We start from the raw sequence: 18,171 nt of genomic DNA, 5'->3' as shown, positions 1-18,171 counted from the left end.
TCCTATTAAGGAACAATTTCTAGTTAAGTTCAAAGGCATAGGCCTGTCAGGGAGTTCCCACCTGCCGCCTTTTTAACACTGCAACTCTGGATAGACAAATGGTAACATATGGGGAGGAGGTAAAGGAAAGGGGGGAACTGTTTTATATAAACCTGGCATAATATTTAACTTGGAGACCCAATTATGTTTTTCCTTTATGTTAAGATGAATTTGTGAACTATTTCTCTATAATCTATTAAAGGTACTGAATCTATTCCTGGCTTTGCTGCTGAGCTCATTTAGTGCAGACAACCTTGCTGCTTCTGATGATGATAATGAAATGAATAATCTCCAGATCGCTATGGGAAGAATGCATTATGGAATAGATATTGCCAAAAAAATGATACGAGAATTTTTCCAAAAAGCTTTTGTTAAAAAACAAAAGGCTTTAGATGAGATCAAACCACTTGATGATCTAAACAAAAGAGACGGCTGCATGGCCAATCACACGGGAGAAATAGGAAAAGAATACGAGTACCTCAGAAATGGGAACGGAACTACCAGTGGAATAGGAAGCAGTGTGGAAAAGTACATAATTGATGAAAGTGATTATATGTCATTTATAAACAACCCCAGTCTCACTGTGACGGTTCCAATTGCTGTTGGTGAATCTGACTTCGAAAATTTAAACACCGAAGATTTCAGTAGTGAATCGGATCTGGAAGAAAGCAAAGAGGTAAGACTTTATAGAGATCTGCAGAAATGTGGTGTTATACTTTCACCAAAAATATATTTACTATCATATGAATGAGGAAAGGTACATTGCTAAGGGCACACAAAGGGGTTTTTTAAAAAAAAAAACCACAACAACCCCACTGCCTACAACATAGTGCTACTACTGTGATGTGGTTCCAAGGTGTTGCTTTGGTGGCCAACATGGTCTGCTGAACACTCTAGCTAGCATTTTTCAGGATTCCAAATGCCCTGTGTAGTTTTTGAATATAAAAGTCCATCACCAATAGCTAATCCCAGCAGCTATTCCATTCCTTGCACAGCCAAGACTAGAACCCAGAAAGCTGTGTTGTTTGAGAGTTGATTGTTTCCTAATACTGTGTTGTTGGTAATCTTGCCTTAGCATTTGACATTGAGTGAAGTTCAAGTCACTTCAACTTCCCTGTGTCTCAGTTATCTCATCTGTAAAATGGGGATTAAGCCTGAGAGCCTCAGGTGCGACATGCACTGTGTCCAACCTGATTTGTTTGTATCTACCCCAGTGTTTGGTACATAGTAAGTACTTAACAAATACAATTTTTTTTAAAAAAAGCACTCAACCCAAAATGTGTTGTCACATTTTTACACGAGCTTTAAAGACTTTCAACTTAGTACGGGGCTTAATTCACTATCGTTGCCATACTCTGTGAACCAGCCAAAGAGTCACGCTAACCTTTCTTATTCTGTTTTCTACCTCTGTCTCATTCTTGCATTTTTAGATCATGTAATAATAATTATGGTATTTGCTAAATGCTTACTATGCGTTAAGCCCCATTTTAAGTTCTGGGGGAGGTAGAAGTTAATCAGTCAAACAAAAGGCCCTAGCTCAAATGGGCTCACAGTTTAAGCAGGAGAGAGATCAGGAATCAGCAGAATTTGGCAAAAGCACTTAAAATTCTGAAAGCCGGGAAGGGTTTCCCAGGTATAGGTGGGTACATAAAGGGGAAGGGACAGGATTATACTTAGACTATGAGCCACATGCGGGACAGGACTGTGTCTGATCTGATTATCTTGTACATTTCCCGGTGCTTAGTAGAGTGCTTGGCACATAGTAAGCACTCTCCTATAGAGAAGCAGCATGGCCTAGTGGATAGAGCATAGGTTCTAATCCCAGCTCCACCACTTGTCTGCTGTGTGACCTTGGGCAAGTCCCTTAAACTCCTCTGTGCCTCAGTTATCTGTAAAAGGGGGATTAAACCTGTGAGCCTCAGGTGCGACAGGGACTGTGTCCAACTTGATTTGCTTGTATCTAACCCAGTGCTTAGTAGAGTGCGTGGTACATAAAAGTAAGTACTTAACAAATCGACTTGTACTTCCCAAGTGCTTAGTACAGTGCTCTGCACACAGTAAGGGCTCAATAAATACGATTGAATGAAATACCTTTTTTTTTTAAAAAAAAAGCACTCAACCAATACCACTATTATCAGTAGGGATGGAAGAGCACAGAGACTAAGACAAAGGCTGACACACACACACACACACACACACACACACGTAAAGGTCAATGAAGAGAGAATGACTCAGTCCTTTCAATCAGTCAGTTGTATTTATTGAGGGCTTAGTGTGTGCAGAGCACTGTACTAAGCACTTGGGAAGACTACAACAATGTAACAGACACTTTCTTTGCCTTAAACAAGATTAGTTTCTCTCTTTGTTCCTAAGGTGCATATTTATATGTTCAAGTCAATGTACATTCATGTAATTAGAAAAGACAATTTCTGCTAAGTCCCTGCATATTCAGAGTCAGAGCAGCTTTTAAAATACAATAAACCTGATAGTTCTGTCTACCTCCATTGACCCCGCATGCTTAGTTGAGGGAGGGGGGAAGAAAAGAGGAAGAAGAGGTAGAAATGATGGCAACTGCCACAGAAGAAAGCTGGATAACTTTGGATCCCCTAAAACAGAGCAATGCAATGGGGACAGTTGTATGTGAAGCAACAGCAACTATAGAAGTGAGGGGGTGTGGAATAACAGCCATCTGCTTCCTTGTTGCTGCCTCTCTCACATAGGATAGAAATGAACATAGAGTTTGGCCCAGGAAATTCCTGCCTCTATCACAGGAATTAGCAAATTAGATTAGCAAATTACTACTAGACTGCAGACTGAACAGAATGAGTTTAGACCACTACATTTATTGGGGGCCCAAAATGTTTTTTTGGCTAATGTAGTTTGTTCAAATGACCCTGGTCTCTGCCTACAAAGAGCATGAGTATTTCAAGCCACATGTCAAGACTACATATAGGCACAGATCTCTGCTTGAATACAAACCAGAAGTGGTCAAAAGTAGCTCTCCTTCCATTGCTGTATGGCTGGCACACAGACGCTCTTATTTATTTTTATGCTGCAGCAAAACAGAGCTAAACATGTTCTTATTCTTCCTAACAGAAACATTTTGTAACTATCAAAAATGCAGTGCTTTAGTGTTTTTCTGGAATATTTTTTGCATGTATACAGAAGCTTAATGACAGTAGCTCATCAGAAGGCAGCACTATAGATATTGGTCTCCCTGAAGAAGAACAACCTGTGGCTGAACCTGAAGATGCTGACGAACCCGAGGCCTGTTTTACTGAAGGTAAATGATTAAAAGCTTTCTAGTCTGTGAAAATTCAAAGGAAATGAAGTTCTAAGCACTTGGTGTGGTGCTCTGCACACAGTAGGTGTTCAGTAGTACAAATTAATTTATGTTCATTTTATGCTATTTATACAACATATTGCAAAAATGGCAGAGGTTTGAATGATTTCAAATTAATTTAAAAGTACTGTAAAAAAATTATGAATATTTATCAAAGTGGAAAACCAAAAATACAGGGTGATAACTGGGGTATAGTGGGATAGTACAAGTGTACTAATCCCACGAGGGCCACCCCAGCATAGCTTTTGAGGTTTTATCTGCTTGCAAATGTAAATCAAAATCATATTTATTGAGCACTTCCTGTGTGTACAGCACTAGTTTTAAGCACTTGGAAGAGGACAATATAACAGAGTTGGTAGACATAGTCCCTGCCCATGATGTCTTAGTGTCTTGAAATAAAACAATTTTTACTTACCTGACATTTGACTTATAGGCTGTGTAAGAAGATTCAAATGCTGTCAAGTCAGTGTGGAATCAGGAAAAGGAAAGCAATGGTGGAATTTGAGGAAAACATGCTTCAAAATAGTTGAACATAACTGGTTTGAGACCTTCATTGTCTTCATGATTCTCCTCAGTAGTGGTGCTCTGGTGAGTGAAGCATTTAGCCACAGTTACAGTTCTTAAGAAAAAAACCTAATATTTTAGTCAATAACTGCTTCATAAAAGTATTTTCTCTGGTCCTAGTTCTTCATATTCTATTTGAAAATATGTTGATTCTCTTCAACATGCTGGAATTAGGGACACACCTATTGAATAAGTGTAACATCAAAAGAATCACCATTTCATTACACACAACTACCTTGCATGTACAAATTTAATAAAAATCTCTGTGGGGGTTGTGAAAGCTAATTAGAAAAACCCAAATACCATTCTTCAAGATGTAAATAGTTTTTTTAATAATTGAATGCATACACAAATAACAATTGATAATAATAATAATGACGGTACTTGTTTAGCACTTACTATGTGCCAAGCACTATTCGAAACGCTGGAATAGATACAAGGTTATGAGGTTGTCCCACGTGGGGCTCACAGTTTTAATTGCTATTTTACAGATGAGGTAACTGACGCACACAGAAATTAAGTGACTTGCCCCAAATCACACAACTGACAAGTGGCGGAGCCAGGATCAGAACCCACCATCTCTGACTCCCAAGCCTGTGCTCTCTCCACTAAGCCAGGCTGCAAAGTAGCATGGCATATGAAGGTCCAAAATATAATTCAAAACACTGCTTTAGGGTTGAAGCAAGACAAATTTGAGAGCGAGCCAGAGTCTGTGGCAGCTGTTTGCTGCTGACTGGGATCTCCCACTTGCCTGTTTCTCCCTGCAATGCCCCACAAAAGCAATACATATTCATACTAAGTGGGGCACAAGCCCCATCCTTCAGCACCCGCAGTGGAAGACCTTGCAGGCTAAGCTTTAGCAGAGTGGACGCTCATGGAAGAGGAGGACCTGCTCTGTATGGAGACCAAAGACCTCAATACCATAGCTCCTCCTCCAGGATCACTGACATTCCCAGGTCATCCCAAGCCTTAAATTAGTAGTAATTGCAACTTCATCAGCCGTAGATTAAAAAATAAAGATCAAATAGAACCTATTCAAATTTCTTCTCCATTTTATTATGGGGATTGTGCTGATGACCAATTAAGTGGCCAAACCACGAACTGGTCCATCAAACTCGTTCTCACCTTTGAGTTTTTCTGGAAGGTTGGCAGCCCCAGAACTTGAAAATTAGGAAACAGTATTGAGCATGGTAGTGAATTGGTTCGATGAGATCGCAGTGCATTTTGTTTTAGTTATCTTACAGAAGGGATGAGAGCAAGATTCAGGAACACTATAAGTAAAAGCAAAATGGCCTAATGGAAAGAGCATGGGCCCAAATAGCAGAGGACCTTGGATCTGACCCCAGCTCTGCCAACTGCCTGCTATGTCACCTTGTTATTTAAGCACTTCCTCTGTGCCAGGCTCTGTACTAAGTGCTGGGGTAGATACGAGCTAATCAGGTTGGACAAAGTCCATTTTCAAATGAGGCTCACCATCTTTATCCCCATTTTACTAATGAGGTAACTGAAAACATTGAAAACATTGCCTGGTTTAATGGTAGAGCATGAGCCTGGAATTAAGGAGGATCAGAGTTCTAATCTTAGTTCCACCACTTGTCTGCTGTGGGACCTTGGGCCAGTCACTTAACTTCCCTGTGCCTGTTACCTCATCTGTAAAATGGGAATTAAGACCATTCTACCAGATTGTCTTGTATCCATCCCAGTGCTTAAAGTGCCTGACACATATGTAATGTATGTTTATGTAATCATAAACATACATTACATAATCATGTTATGTAATCATAAACAAATACCATTAAAGAAAATAAAAAACAAAATAAAGAAAAAACAGGGGCCCGGAGAAGTTAAGTGACTTGCCTAGGTTCACACAGAAGACGAGTGGGCAGAATCAGAACCAGGTCCTTCTGATTCCCAGGCCCGTGCTCTTTTCGCCTAGGCCATGCTGCTTTCTCATATGATGATGATGATGATGGCATTTGTTAAGCGCTTACTATGTGCAAAGCACAGTTCTAAGTGCTGGGTGGGGGATACAAGGTGATAAGGTTATCCCTAGTGGGGATCACAGTCTAAATCTCCATTTTACAGATGAAGTAACTGAAGCCCAGAGAAGTTAAGTGACTTGCCCAAAGTCACACAGCTAAGTGGCAGAGCCGGGATTAGAACCCACGACCTCTGGCTCCCAAGCCCGGGCTCTTTCCATTGAGCCACGCTGCACAATCTAATGCTAACTACTAATAGGTTGGAAGTCATACATTAAGATTTCTTGGACAATAATCAAGTCATTTAATTTACAGGCTTTTGAAGATATATATATTGAGCAACGAAAAACCATCAAAACTATGCTTGAATATGCTGATAAAGTTTTCACTTACATCTTTATTCTGGAGATGCTTCTTAAATGGGTGGCATATGGCTATCAGGCCTATTTTACAAATGCTTGGTGTTGGTTAGACTTCCTGATTGTTGATGTAAGTATCTGCAAAGTCATTAATCGTCAGTCATCAACAGTATATTTGTTGGTCATTTAAAAACTTTTGATTATAAGGATTGGAGAATTGCTGTTACAGGAGGAGGTGGAGGGCATGCTAAATAAGATGGGAATTATCTGATCAAGGATAACTTTTGGAAGAAGTTGACTAGTCTAGCCTAGTATAATACATAGGTTTTGAAGTGAGGGGGGTTTAATGGTATTTGTTAAGCACTTACTCCGTGCCAGATACTAATACTAAATGCAGTTGGAGGGACAAGCTAATCTGGTTGGACACAGTCCATGTCCCTCATGGGGCCTGGATTCTAATCCCTGCTCCGCCAGTTGTTTGCTGTGGGACATTGGGCAAATCACTTAACTTCTCTGTGACTCTTACCACATTTGTAAAATGAGGATTAAGACTGTGGGGCATGGACTGTGTCCAACCTGATTTAGCTTGACTCTTCCCCAGAGCTTATTACAGTGGCTCCCACAGAGTACGAGGGTAAAGAGACATTAACATTGTATATGCTTGATGATAATGGAAATAAACCCTTGGAAGATGCTATTAATTCAGCAATATCCTGGCCCAAATGTAGCATTAGCAGATCATAAAATTTCTAAAGTTGAGGGCCATCTGCCCAACTTTTAGGTTATTCTGATTTCAACAGAGTTCATTCAGAGTTTGTTTTTAAACAGCAGTAGATGAAAATATCCATGGTTATCTTTACAGTTGATTATTAGTTCTATATAGGATCTTTATTTTTATAATGTATTTTTTATTGTTAGGAAAATTGTTTTCATAACGGCTTATTGCTTCTCATGACTAACATACAATTATTTTATCTGAAAGGTATGGGAAATTATATTTTCAAGAATGGAGATAGATTTTGTTTCCCTGAAATGCCTTTCCTAAACTTTGAAGATTCCTGAAGATATTCACTCATGATTCCACTTGAATGATGAGAAGTGTCGCTTTTCTTTTCTTGTGTAGGTGTCCTTGGTTAGTTTAACAGCAAACGCCTTGGGCTATTCAGAACTTGGTGCCATTAAATCTCTAAGAACTCTGAGAGCCCTGAGACCACTACGAGCCTTATCACGATTTGAAGGGATGAGGGTAAGACAAAATGAAAGAACCCTAAATAGTGCATGCAACGGAAAGAAACTATGCATGCCAAAAGGAATGGCAAATCTTTGCAAAAATGCTATACTCTTCCTGATTGCATATTCACCAAGAGATATGCAAGAGACCATATCACCTCAGCTTACATACCAATACAATATCACATATACCCTGGCCTTATTTAGGGACCCTATGCTCTTAGCCACTCAGGAGTTTTTCCGAACATATTAGTTTAATCACTTTTATCACTTTGTCAATAATGAATTAAACAGGAAGTCTATTTTAATTAAAATGTGACTTTCTAATTTTCACTTGATTCTTTATAGCAACAATCTGAAAATGATTTCCCTAAACACCAGTTCAGAATTTGTGCTTCCATAAACTCATTTTGTTAGTTGACTTTTTAATGAAGTAAACCAAATTATCAAGCTTAAAAAATATTTTTTCTTGATATTTTTTACGTACTGTAAAATGACTCAAGTTAATCACAGCTAAAGCTTGTTACCCAACATATACCCACATTTAGATCCTTCTTTTGAATTGGAAAAGCAAATGTATTTTAATACATTGAAAATAAAATACCAACAGGCATTACAATTTGATTGTACGGGCATTGCAATCTTCTACAATTTGCATTTTTACTTTTATAGCATAATGCCACAATATACATTCATTGCCATTAAATGTAAAAAAAAAAAGAGCCTGCCTTTTCGTATCCAGTGTTTCGATGTTTTAAGTAGTGATATCCCAAACTACCAATAAATACAGATAGGAAGTAAGATAATAGATTTTCACTTTAAACTGGCAAATAATTGGCAGTTTACATCACAATCACAATCTAGATTAAAACATATCTTCCTAGAAAATTGAGAGTTGAGGATGTTCAATTCCATTTGTACATCTGTCCTTAAAAGCAAACAACTGCACTAACTGTGAAATTGTACACCAAATGTAAGAATTCAGTCATACTCTATCGCTGAGATAGTTTGGTCATATCAAAGCATGTGTTTGTACATTACATTACTGAATAAAGCATGTTATACACTGCTTAATTTCCACATTACAAAAGAGGAGACAGAAAATAGTCTTTATAAGTGATCATTCACACTGCCCTTTGAGTTTTGCATGTTTTATGCACATTTCTGGCTGACAGCTTTAAACATTTACTGTATTTCAAATTTCCAGTCCAAACTTTTCAACATGTAAAAGTGAACAATTTGTGTTTATTTAATTTCCTAATCCAGGAAATCTGTTAAAAATAAATGCCTTGATTTTCAAAAATAATCTGGACTATATTAATAGGGAAAACTGAGAGCATCATATACAAATAACACCAAATGTTCTGTCATACCAGATTCCTAATAACAAACTATATATTTCTATTTTATATAGGATAATCTTTCTCCAACTTGGATAGGGTGGAGCGCTGGTTCCTCCCCTCAGCCCTTTATTATGGGTACTGTATTTCCCCTTTTGCTACCTTTAATCCTTTCACTGTTAATGTCTAGTGGGGTTGGAGGGGGGAGGCTGGGAGTGGGAAGTGTTATAATTATAGTGTCATGGTAGCAACACTATAGCATTTCCATTCTAATTCCCACTTTTCTCAAAACCCTACCCTGTGGGCTTGACTTTTCTCAGGCCCAATGGATAGTCTTTTTAATGGATAATCTAATCAAAACCTATTTTGCCATATTTTTAAAAATATGTTCTGATAACCTTTAAGGGTGGGGATGTATTTACACAGTTCATTTGGAGATTTTAAAATTCAAATTTGCCTACACCGAATTAAGATGGTGGATTTGAAGTATTGAAGATTGAATACTTAGTATAAGCAATGGATTTGGGGCCTTGCTAGTTTGTGACACCCATGTGCATTGTTCCAGATTTCACTGGAACCAGTAATGAATCTGTAATTGTTTTCATTCTTTGTTAAGTATGTGTCTTTTCTGGAAGTCTGTTTGTAAAATTCACCAAGCAGGTAAGACAATATAGACAGGTCATTGTGAGCATATGCAGACTGTATGTTGAGAAAGCAAACGCATTAAATAAGAAAAAAAAATATATTCCTTTTGGGACATCTGAGAAGGAGGAAAACTATAAATTAAAAGTTAGAGAACAAACGGAGGCCCTGCTTTTTAAATAAAGCAATATGCATCCTGAAAGCTTTTGGCATCCAGTTAGTCTTTTCTTACTAGGGAGATGCATGAGATTTCCATGAGTCCCAGTTTAGAGGGCATAGTCTTTGTAGAATGCCTTGGACACCTTGAAAAAAAAAAAAATCCCAAGTTTTCCAGTTTTGGGACTATTCTGACTCATCCCAAGTTTTCCAGCTTTGGGACTATTCTGCCTAAACTAGCTATTCCATCTTTCACTCACTCCTAAGATGCCCTTACACCCCTTAAATATTTATGCTACTGCATCCCCCCTTGAGCACACTTGGAATATTTAGTTTTTGTCCCATAGACAAAAAGCATGTTATACACCGCTTAATTTCCACATTACAAAAGAGGAGACAGAAAATAGTCTTTATAAGTGATCATTCATTCAAGGAATGAATTCAAGAATTCAAGGATTTGTAATATGGGCAGCCCAGAATGTTGGCAGATATGTGTAGACATCTCCATCTTCCTACTCTACCAGTCACCGCATGGAAAGGGAAAGGCCTGCAAACCTGAAATGGTGTCCTAATAGCCTAGATTTTAAAAGAGAAATAGACTGCCTAAATATAAAACACTCTTGATTAACTCTGAGTTTTTAGAATGTAAAATAAATATTTTAGTAGTCACAACCGCTATCTTAACTTGCGAATCCAAGAGGTCCCTATGGACTAAAGAGTCAATCACTGGTATTTACTGAGCATTTACTGTGTACAAAGTCCAGGATAACTTAACCCCCACAGCGCCCTGTGCAACAACAACTTTGGGGAGTCCTCACCAGGAGGAGAGGGAGCCCCTAAAATGCAAGGCCTTGGGAAATTTCCCCAGCGGCCTGTATCAATCAATTGTATTTATTGAGCACTTACTGTGTGCAGAGCACTGTACTAAGTGCTTGGTGGAGTACAATAATACAGACACATTCCCTGCCCACAATGGGCTTACACTCTAGAGGACTACAGTTTCTATGGTAGAGATGCTGCTCCTTGAAAACTTTCAAAAATCTTTACTTAGGGTTTGGATCTTTGTGTATGTGTAATTGAGGAACTTGTCATGCAGAGAGTGGCTTTTAAAATAAAGTTTTAAAAGAAAAAGAACCATTTGGTTGTTTTGTTGTTCCTTAAATTTCTAAAATTAGGAAAAACTTAGAGCTTTCTGGAAATAAAAAATAAATATAGAATAAACGTCCAGTTAATATAAAATTAAAGCTACTCCCCCTGATTGTAGGCTTGTTGTGGGCAGAGAACAAATCTACCAACTGTTGTATCCACCCAAGTGCTTAGTACAGTGTTCTGCACACAGTAAACACTCAATAAGTACCACTGATTGATTTTTATTGCAAAAGAATAAAAGACTAAATTAGTCTGTGGAATTTCACTAAATGACAGCTAAATATTAGACTGGTCAACAAAATCGAATGTGTGACATAATGGATGAAATATGAAATCTATTCCAATCTCATGAAGCCCAGAGAGATTTCTTACTGTATGATTTTGGGGATTCAGTCTATCCTCCCTCGGAGCCAGGTCTGCAAAAACCTGTGCACCCCTGAAATGGAATGTGGTCAAAGCATTTGGGGGAGGGACAAGCAGCTTTGGAGGTTCTTCCAAGGGGCAGCAGAAGCCACCCCTCTCCCAGAAGGGATTTGGAAGCCATGCAGCCACGGAGAGGGAGTCTTGTTTCGCCCTCATCCCCTTTGCCATGCATGTGCCTGAATGAAAAGATGAACAAAGGGAAGAGAGGCTAGTCTTTCTCCCCTTCACATCCAAGAGGATGTGCCCTTCTTGCCCCAAAGATGGGAACAGACTGTGTGTCTTACAGCTGCTGCCAGAGGGTAATTGGCTTTGTGCCAGAGGTGGCAGTGGGATGTGGGGCCTGGAAAATCCTGACATGCTGACTGTCCACTGGAAGGCTGGGCTCCCATCTTGGTTCCCTAAGCAGGTTCTAGGCTTGGTTCTAGTGTATGACCTCAAAACCACTCATTTGAACTCCATGTGCTATCCCCCTAAAGGCTGACTTGGCCTCATAAAGTTTCCGGCTGGAAATGGAAATTTCCAACAAGCTCAACCCCTATGTTTTTTTTGCCTGGGAGACCTCACGTAGTTATACCAGAGAGTGATGACAGCCAGCAGTGGGAGGTGGGGGGGCGGCAGGGCACACACAGACTAAAATTATTCACATACATTAATTTAGGTTCAACTCATAAGGATCCCAAAGAGGATCTCCAATTAATAGTCCTGCTTTACTGTCATTTTAATGTGGCTTGCAGATATAATGTTCACATGAAAACTGTATACAGTATAAAAATCCCCCCACCCCCCCCACACACACCCACCCATTTTCAGAAATGGCCTGAAAAATGCTTCATATAAAGATGATCCATGTGAAATATAGTTTGGAAGAGAGAAAGGTTGGGGGCAGGAAACAAGACCACCAGCAAGAAGGCTGATGCAATAGAAATGCTGCAATATGACCAGACTTTTCACCAAAATGATGGCAGCTTAAATGGAGAGGAACGGGTGGATCTGAGAGACTGTGCAGGAAGCAGCAGCAGGATTTGGCAGTAGGTTGAGTGATACAGAGTGTTAAAGTTAAAATGTATATGAATTCCTTATGTTCTATGCTTGCCTTGGTGGGACAAATGAATTATGTTCATATAGGTCAAATGATGGATATTTTAACTGCCCACTATTCTTCCTATTAAGTGCTTCCTAACTTTTACAAGACACTAGAAAAGATAAAAAAAAAAATCCCACAAAATGTAGGATAAGGTCTGAAAATGGCCTTGCTAGAATAAGCTTAACCAGGGCTCATAGTGCAGTCTGCCTAAAACATTAGGGCTTTCTCATTGGAGCCAATGTCTCACTCGAATATTTTTCAGCACAACAATGGGAAAATCTCTTCTACAAAATACATAGATGAAAAGCTTCTGCTTTGTGACATTTAAGACTGTAAGACTCTAGACCGCATGCTCGTTGTGAGCAGGGGACATGTCTACCAAAATGTATGCTCTCAAATAGAAGTCAGTTTAATTTAAAATTAACATCAAAAACCAAGGATGCCAAAAGATGAAGGGCAATTTTAAGTTGTTGTTTTTTCCAGTAGCAATTAAATGATCCAGGATACTGTTGAGAGGGAACATTTGCATTAGGCATCCCTAAAAGAGAATTTCAGTTCATATTCAATCAGTGCTGAACTTCTGTGATGCAAAATAATTGCACATTGGAAAGCTAATGCAAATCAATGGTATTGAGCACTTACTGTGTGCTGAGCAGTGAACAAAATGCTTGGGAGAGGACAGTACAACAAAGTCAGCAGACTTGTTACCTGTCACAAATCTGCAGGAAGCGCCTAAATTTATTTTGAATTTGTTCACATCAAAAAAGTAATCCATAGGGAAATTAAAAATGTGTAGGTGCACCGTGGATGAGGACGTATATTCTAGCCAAATGCCAAAAATGAATTGTTAAACTTGGGGTTCTTGAAGAAAGAGATCAAATTTCACCCTTGACTGCTTTCACTGCCCAAGTTTTGATAGTTTTACCGTGTCTAGAAGTCCATTCTCCCATTGGAGCAAGACTGATACCGGCACAGAAGTTTTAGCAGATTTCAAGAGATCCCTTGGAAGGGTACTAAATGAGAAACTGTTACTTAAAAAGAATACTATCCAGATAATGTGAGAAATATTGTCGTGACTGAAGTTCAAAGGGCAGTCAACAGCTGAAAGTTAATATTGAAGAGACTGGCTCCTATAATTGAGACACAAAAATAAACTAAAGATTATACCCTTAACTTTGTATATATTGCATGCAAGTCCAGAACTACATACTGGTTTTTAATCGTTCTTTGTCAGGTTATCAGAATGATTCTTCTCTCAGCTATTTAGTGCAGGTTTAGTGGAGACTGAGTCTAATAAGCTCAGAGCAGGATTTGACCTACTGTGTGATCCACAAGGCATAACATATGAAACCTTAGATTTTTGAAAAAAATCTTCCAAACATTATTTTCTGGAGAAAAACTACATTTTAACACAGAATCTATATTGCGTTTTGTGTTCAAAGATGACAGTAAAGGTAACCGTGTCCAGATACCAGAGTGGCTGCAGAGTCTAAGACAAACAGTCCCATCGTTAACACCTACACCTGAAATCTTTCCTTTCCTAGTGCTGGGATCTCACTGTCAATAGGATCTTCTCTTATCCACATTACGGAAAACAAGAATTTAGTTAAATTACTTCCAGAATCAGAAACAAAATTCATGGTTCATAGGCTTCATGGAGCCCCAGCTCTTTGCCTAATATTTTATAGATATACATAAAGAGAGCATTATATGTATTTGCCTATCATCCTTTCCACAATATACATTATTTTTTATGTTTCATTTAAAATAAGTTTATTGAATTAAACTCAGTAAATGAAACAAATGACATGACTGGAGCTTGAAATAAACTATGTGATGATCCTATTAAACACATGATGCAAAATTGTCTTGCTTTTTATGCAAAAAATTATTAGCCATATAGTGATGCATGAATAATTAAGGTGAAAATTATGCTAGGTATTTAAATCTCCTCAAAACATTTCTAAACAAGTATCTAGCTATGAGATTAAGGCATATGTACTTTTGGTTTTATTTGGAAAGACTATGTTGTTCTAATCTACCTGTTGTCAATTTTTTTTGCTTCCCTTCTTTAATGTTTAAGTTTCTGTATTACGATTTCCCATTTCTCTTTTTTCTAGAGAAGAACAATGTTCTGACTTCATCTTACGGCCAGCAGGTTTTTTCTGGTTTTGCTTTCCATTTAGAACTTTAGTTTTTCCTTTTTTTGGATTGGTTTGTTTCCTTGTATTTGTTTCACTAAATGTGCTTGCTTTGTTGTAAGTTCAAAGGAGAGGGTAAACCTTGTTTTTAACATTCATTTTGTGTTAAAATAGCCTTGAGAGAGAAAGTTAGAAAGACTAAATCAAGATCGTTAGAATTATTGGTAGCCTTTTTCTATCACTAATGAGTATTCTGACATTGTTTCTTTCCTTTCATTTGTGTACTAGGTGGTTGTGAATGCCCTTTTAGGAGCAATTCCATCCATCATGAACGTGCTTCTCGTTTGTCTTATATTCTGGCTAATTTTCAGCATCATGGGAGTAAATCTGTTTGCTGGCAAGTTTTACCACTGTGTTAACACTACAACTGGTGAGATGTTTGACATCACTCAAGTCAATAATCATTCTGACTGCGATGATCTTGTGGCAAGAAATGAGACTGCCCGATGGAAAAATGTGAAAGTAAACTTTGATAATGTAGGATTTGGGTATCTTTCTTTACTTCAAGTAGTAAGTGATCTCTCTTTGTGAATATATATGTGTGTGTGTGTGTGTGTGTGTGTGTGTGTGCCCAAGTATATTTAGATGGGTGGGATGCATGAGTGAATAGTTTTACAGTGTTTATATAAATACAAATGGTGAGACTATACGCAGATTTTGTCAGTCACAAGTCACACTTCATTTTTTTTTTCTGATATAATTACACTAGTACAAATTGGGTCACAGGCATGGTGGGCAGAGATTACTGCAGTCTCAGGAAGGGAGACCTTTTCTATCTCAGCCTGTACTTTCTTTTCCTGTTTCCCTTTCTCCCCATGTGAGAACTTTGATTTGTGGATTGCTAACTCTTTTTTTATTTTTATAAGTCATTTGAATGTTTATTTTGCTGAAGGAAATGTGTATGTTTTTTTCTGCCAGGCCCAAAATGATTGATCAGGTAAAGATAATTTTTCATAATTGAGCTGCTACCACCCTTTAATAAACTGCTGCTAAATTTCACTTCCTCTGAAAGTATGATTGGTGAGAGGATATCTTTTAAAAATTTATGCTTTCTGTGAAATTAAAATAAAGGAGACTATTTTAGCACATGAATACACCCTAGAAACTAACTTTTGGATTAATATTTTCCAAAACATTGCAATGATTGATAAAAATTCAAGATTTAAGCCCTAAATTTCTAGATTGTGTTCCGCTACAAACATTTTGAGGTCTGTGTTTTGTGGGGCTGCAGGCATTATTACATTAGAAAAGGTGGAGGAAAAAAAACCAACAACCAAAAAATGGTCTCCAAACTGGACTGATATAGAACTAGCTTGAATTAGAAAAAAAAAATAGTTCCAAAGTAACCACTTCCTTGCTTTGTTAGTAGGCCTAAATATTAGCTAGGGCAACTGATTTCAGAAAAGGACAGTTTTAAAAGGCTTAGACATATATATTAGGAATATAAGAACAGAATACAGACTTATAAGAAACATGCCTCCTAATGGAAAGCGTAAAACTAATTTTTTTTATTTTGCTCTCTAAATACTGTATATAAACAGAGTATTCTATTATGTGACTGTATGAAGACCCTATGCCAGTTCTATAAAATCTCAAAGTACTATTGAGGACTAAGATAGGAACCATACCTTATTCATGAGATTTGGATGTTTCCTGATTTCCTTTGTCTTTTTCTGGGGCTTCCCCACTCTCCTTGTCCCCCTTACCATCTTTTAGTCTTTCTGCTCATCTTTCATTCCCACCCTCCCTGTCCAAGTTTCCTCCACTTTTCCTTTTATGATGCCCCCTTATTCCTAACTTCTTTCCTCCCCTGTGTGAATACAGATCGATGGGTGTGTGTTGTAATAATAATAATCCTATATTATGAGTAATTGCTCATGGAACATCTGAGATAGCTTTCCACATTTTTATAAATTGAATTTGTTGGATTACTATTGAAATATCTTTTGCTTGATTCATCCCTCTGGGACTAAGCACAAAAATGTACCCCTCCTAACTCCTTCCTAGAGTTTCTGACAACAAATAAACTCATGTCCACTTGGTTCCCTAGAAATTCCGTTGTTGCCCTTGGAGTCACATTCTTTGGTTAGGGGTGCAGCGTCCTGACAGAGATCTCTCTACCCGAGTTGAAAACCAAGCCATTCCCAGGCCTGCAAAGATCCTTCACAAGTCAAGTTCTGGGGCTACTACAAACCCCCAAAAGCCCTACAGCCCAATCTCCCATCTCATCCTCCACGTGGTCCAACTGTCTAGGCTACTGCCACTCCCACCATATTTCGGTGGTGCAGCCAACCCACTGGCACCACTTGTTTGGGACATTAAAGCAGAGCAGAGGAAGGCCAATTCCCTTAGTTCAGTACAGAGTGACCAGCCAGTGTGGAATCAGGACCTGTTGCCTTGCTTGGTAGACTAGGCCAATGTGCTGGTTGTCGTATAAATGGCACCTGAAGAGAGAGAGCAGAGCAGTCCTCTTACTGCCTCTGCCTTCCGACTTCTCCTCACCTTCAACCTCTTCCCTCGTCTTTCACTTTAATAAAATCTGGGTTTATGTTTGTACATTCTGTGGTGTGGTAGGAGGAATAGGCTGAGAGGAAAAAAAGATGAGGGAGGGGTTTAATAGGAGAAAAATATAGGAGTACCTTATCAGAGTAAGGTAATGATACCTGTAAGCCTAAGTATTTGTCGCAGAAGGCAACTCTGGCCAGTTACCAATACTAAAGAATGTCACAGCTTTCAGAAAGTATCAAGTCCTCACAGTATCAGAAACTGTCATGCTGTCCTTTTACCCATTCCTCTCCTCCCCATTCCACTTCCCCAAATTATGTTTGGGTCTTGTGGGGCAAGTGCTTACTATGTGAAAATACTTACCATGTGATAAGCCTTATTCTAAGTACTGGGATAGAGATAAACTAATTAACAGTAATAATAATAATTGTGGTATTTGTTAAGCATCTACTGTGTGCCAAGCACGGCAGTAAGCGCTGGGGTTGATATAAGGTAATCAGGTCGGACATATCCCTATCCCACACAGGGCTCACAGTCTTAAGCCCCATATTATAGAAGAGGTAACTGAGGCCCAGAAAAGTGAAGTGACTTTCCCAAGACCTAATTAGGTCAGACAGAGTCCCTGTCCTACAAAGGACTCACAGAGTGAATGGTATAAGGTATATCAACCAATGGTATAGCAATCAATTTTCCTTCTCCAGTATGACCCTGATTTAGATGCAGGGGACATTTTCTCATCTCTATGAGAAGCAAGACGGCATGAGGGATAAATTGAGTATGGTGGCTTTGCTTCAAGTGCTTACTATTTGTTGAGCACTGAACAAAATGTTGGTAGATACAAATGTACAGTTGAGACCCACACTTTGGCCCAGATTTGTTTAGGTTACAAACTAAATCTAGACTTAGAAAGTCACAGGAAAGAGTGGTCATAGGGATGGGGGAAGCTCAAGATTTCCATGACTGTGGTCAAAGTTTGTCATTTGGGAAGAAATGCACCTTTGAGGATTTTTCAAAAATATGCTGAACTATTGGCACACTGAGACCAAGCGAATACAAAGAGTACAAATTAGTATAAAGCCTTCAAGGTTCTTTTTTTTCCAGCCATGTTTTTATTACAGTTTATCTTCCGGTCCCTACTCAGGCATATCCTTTCTAGT

The 18,171-nt window shown here is 38.5% G+C and overlaps 1 protein-coding gene and 1 long non-coding RNA gene across 5 annotated transcripts in view; one reads left to right on the top strand and one right to left on the bottom strand.

Moving 5' to 3' along the window:
• Positions 1-18,171, top strand: part of SCN1A (sodium voltage-gated channel alpha subunit 1) — a 126,139-nt gene that overhangs the window by 95,635 nt on the left and 12,333 nt on the right. For all 4 annotated transcript variants that reach the window (XM_038751115.1, XM_038751114.1, XM_038751116.1 and 1 more), the window contains 6 exons: positions 242-715; positions 3,205-3,322; positions 3,816-3,970; positions 6,241-6,414; positions 7,408-7,530; positions 14,738-15,019. In XM_038751115.1, coding sequence (XP_038607043.1) covers positions 242-715; positions 3,205-3,322; positions 3,816-3,970; positions 6,241-6,414; positions 7,408-7,530; positions 14,738-15,019 — 1,326 coding nt within the window. The remainder of the gene's footprint in view (positions 1-241; positions 716-3,204; positions 3,323-3,815; positions 3,971-6,240; positions 6,415-7,407; positions 7,531-14,737; positions 15,020-18,171) is intronic.
• LOC119932177 overlaps positions 601-18,171 on the bottom strand; it is a 32,866-nt gene continuing 15,295 nt past the window's right edge. Inside the window, exons 4-5 of the long non-coding RNA XR_005452288.1 lie at positions 3,798-3,967; positions 601-697 (exon numbers count right to left, since the gene is read on the bottom strand). This is a non-coding gene — a long non-coding RNA (uncharacterized LOC119932177). The remainder of the gene's footprint in view (positions 698-3,797; positions 3,968-18,171) is intronic.

Source organism: Tachyglossus aculeatus, chromosome 9 (assembly GCF_015852505.1).
Source record: "Tachyglossus aculeatus isolate mTacAcu1 chromosome 9, mTacAcu1.pri, whole genome shotgun sequence".
Taxonomy (NCBI): Eukaryota; Metazoa; Chordata; class Mammalia; order Monotremata; family Tachyglossidae; genus Tachyglossus; species Tachyglossus aculeatus.
The sequence above is the reverse complement of the archived record's forward strand: the minus strand, read 5'-3'. Positions and strand labels throughout refer to the sequence as shown.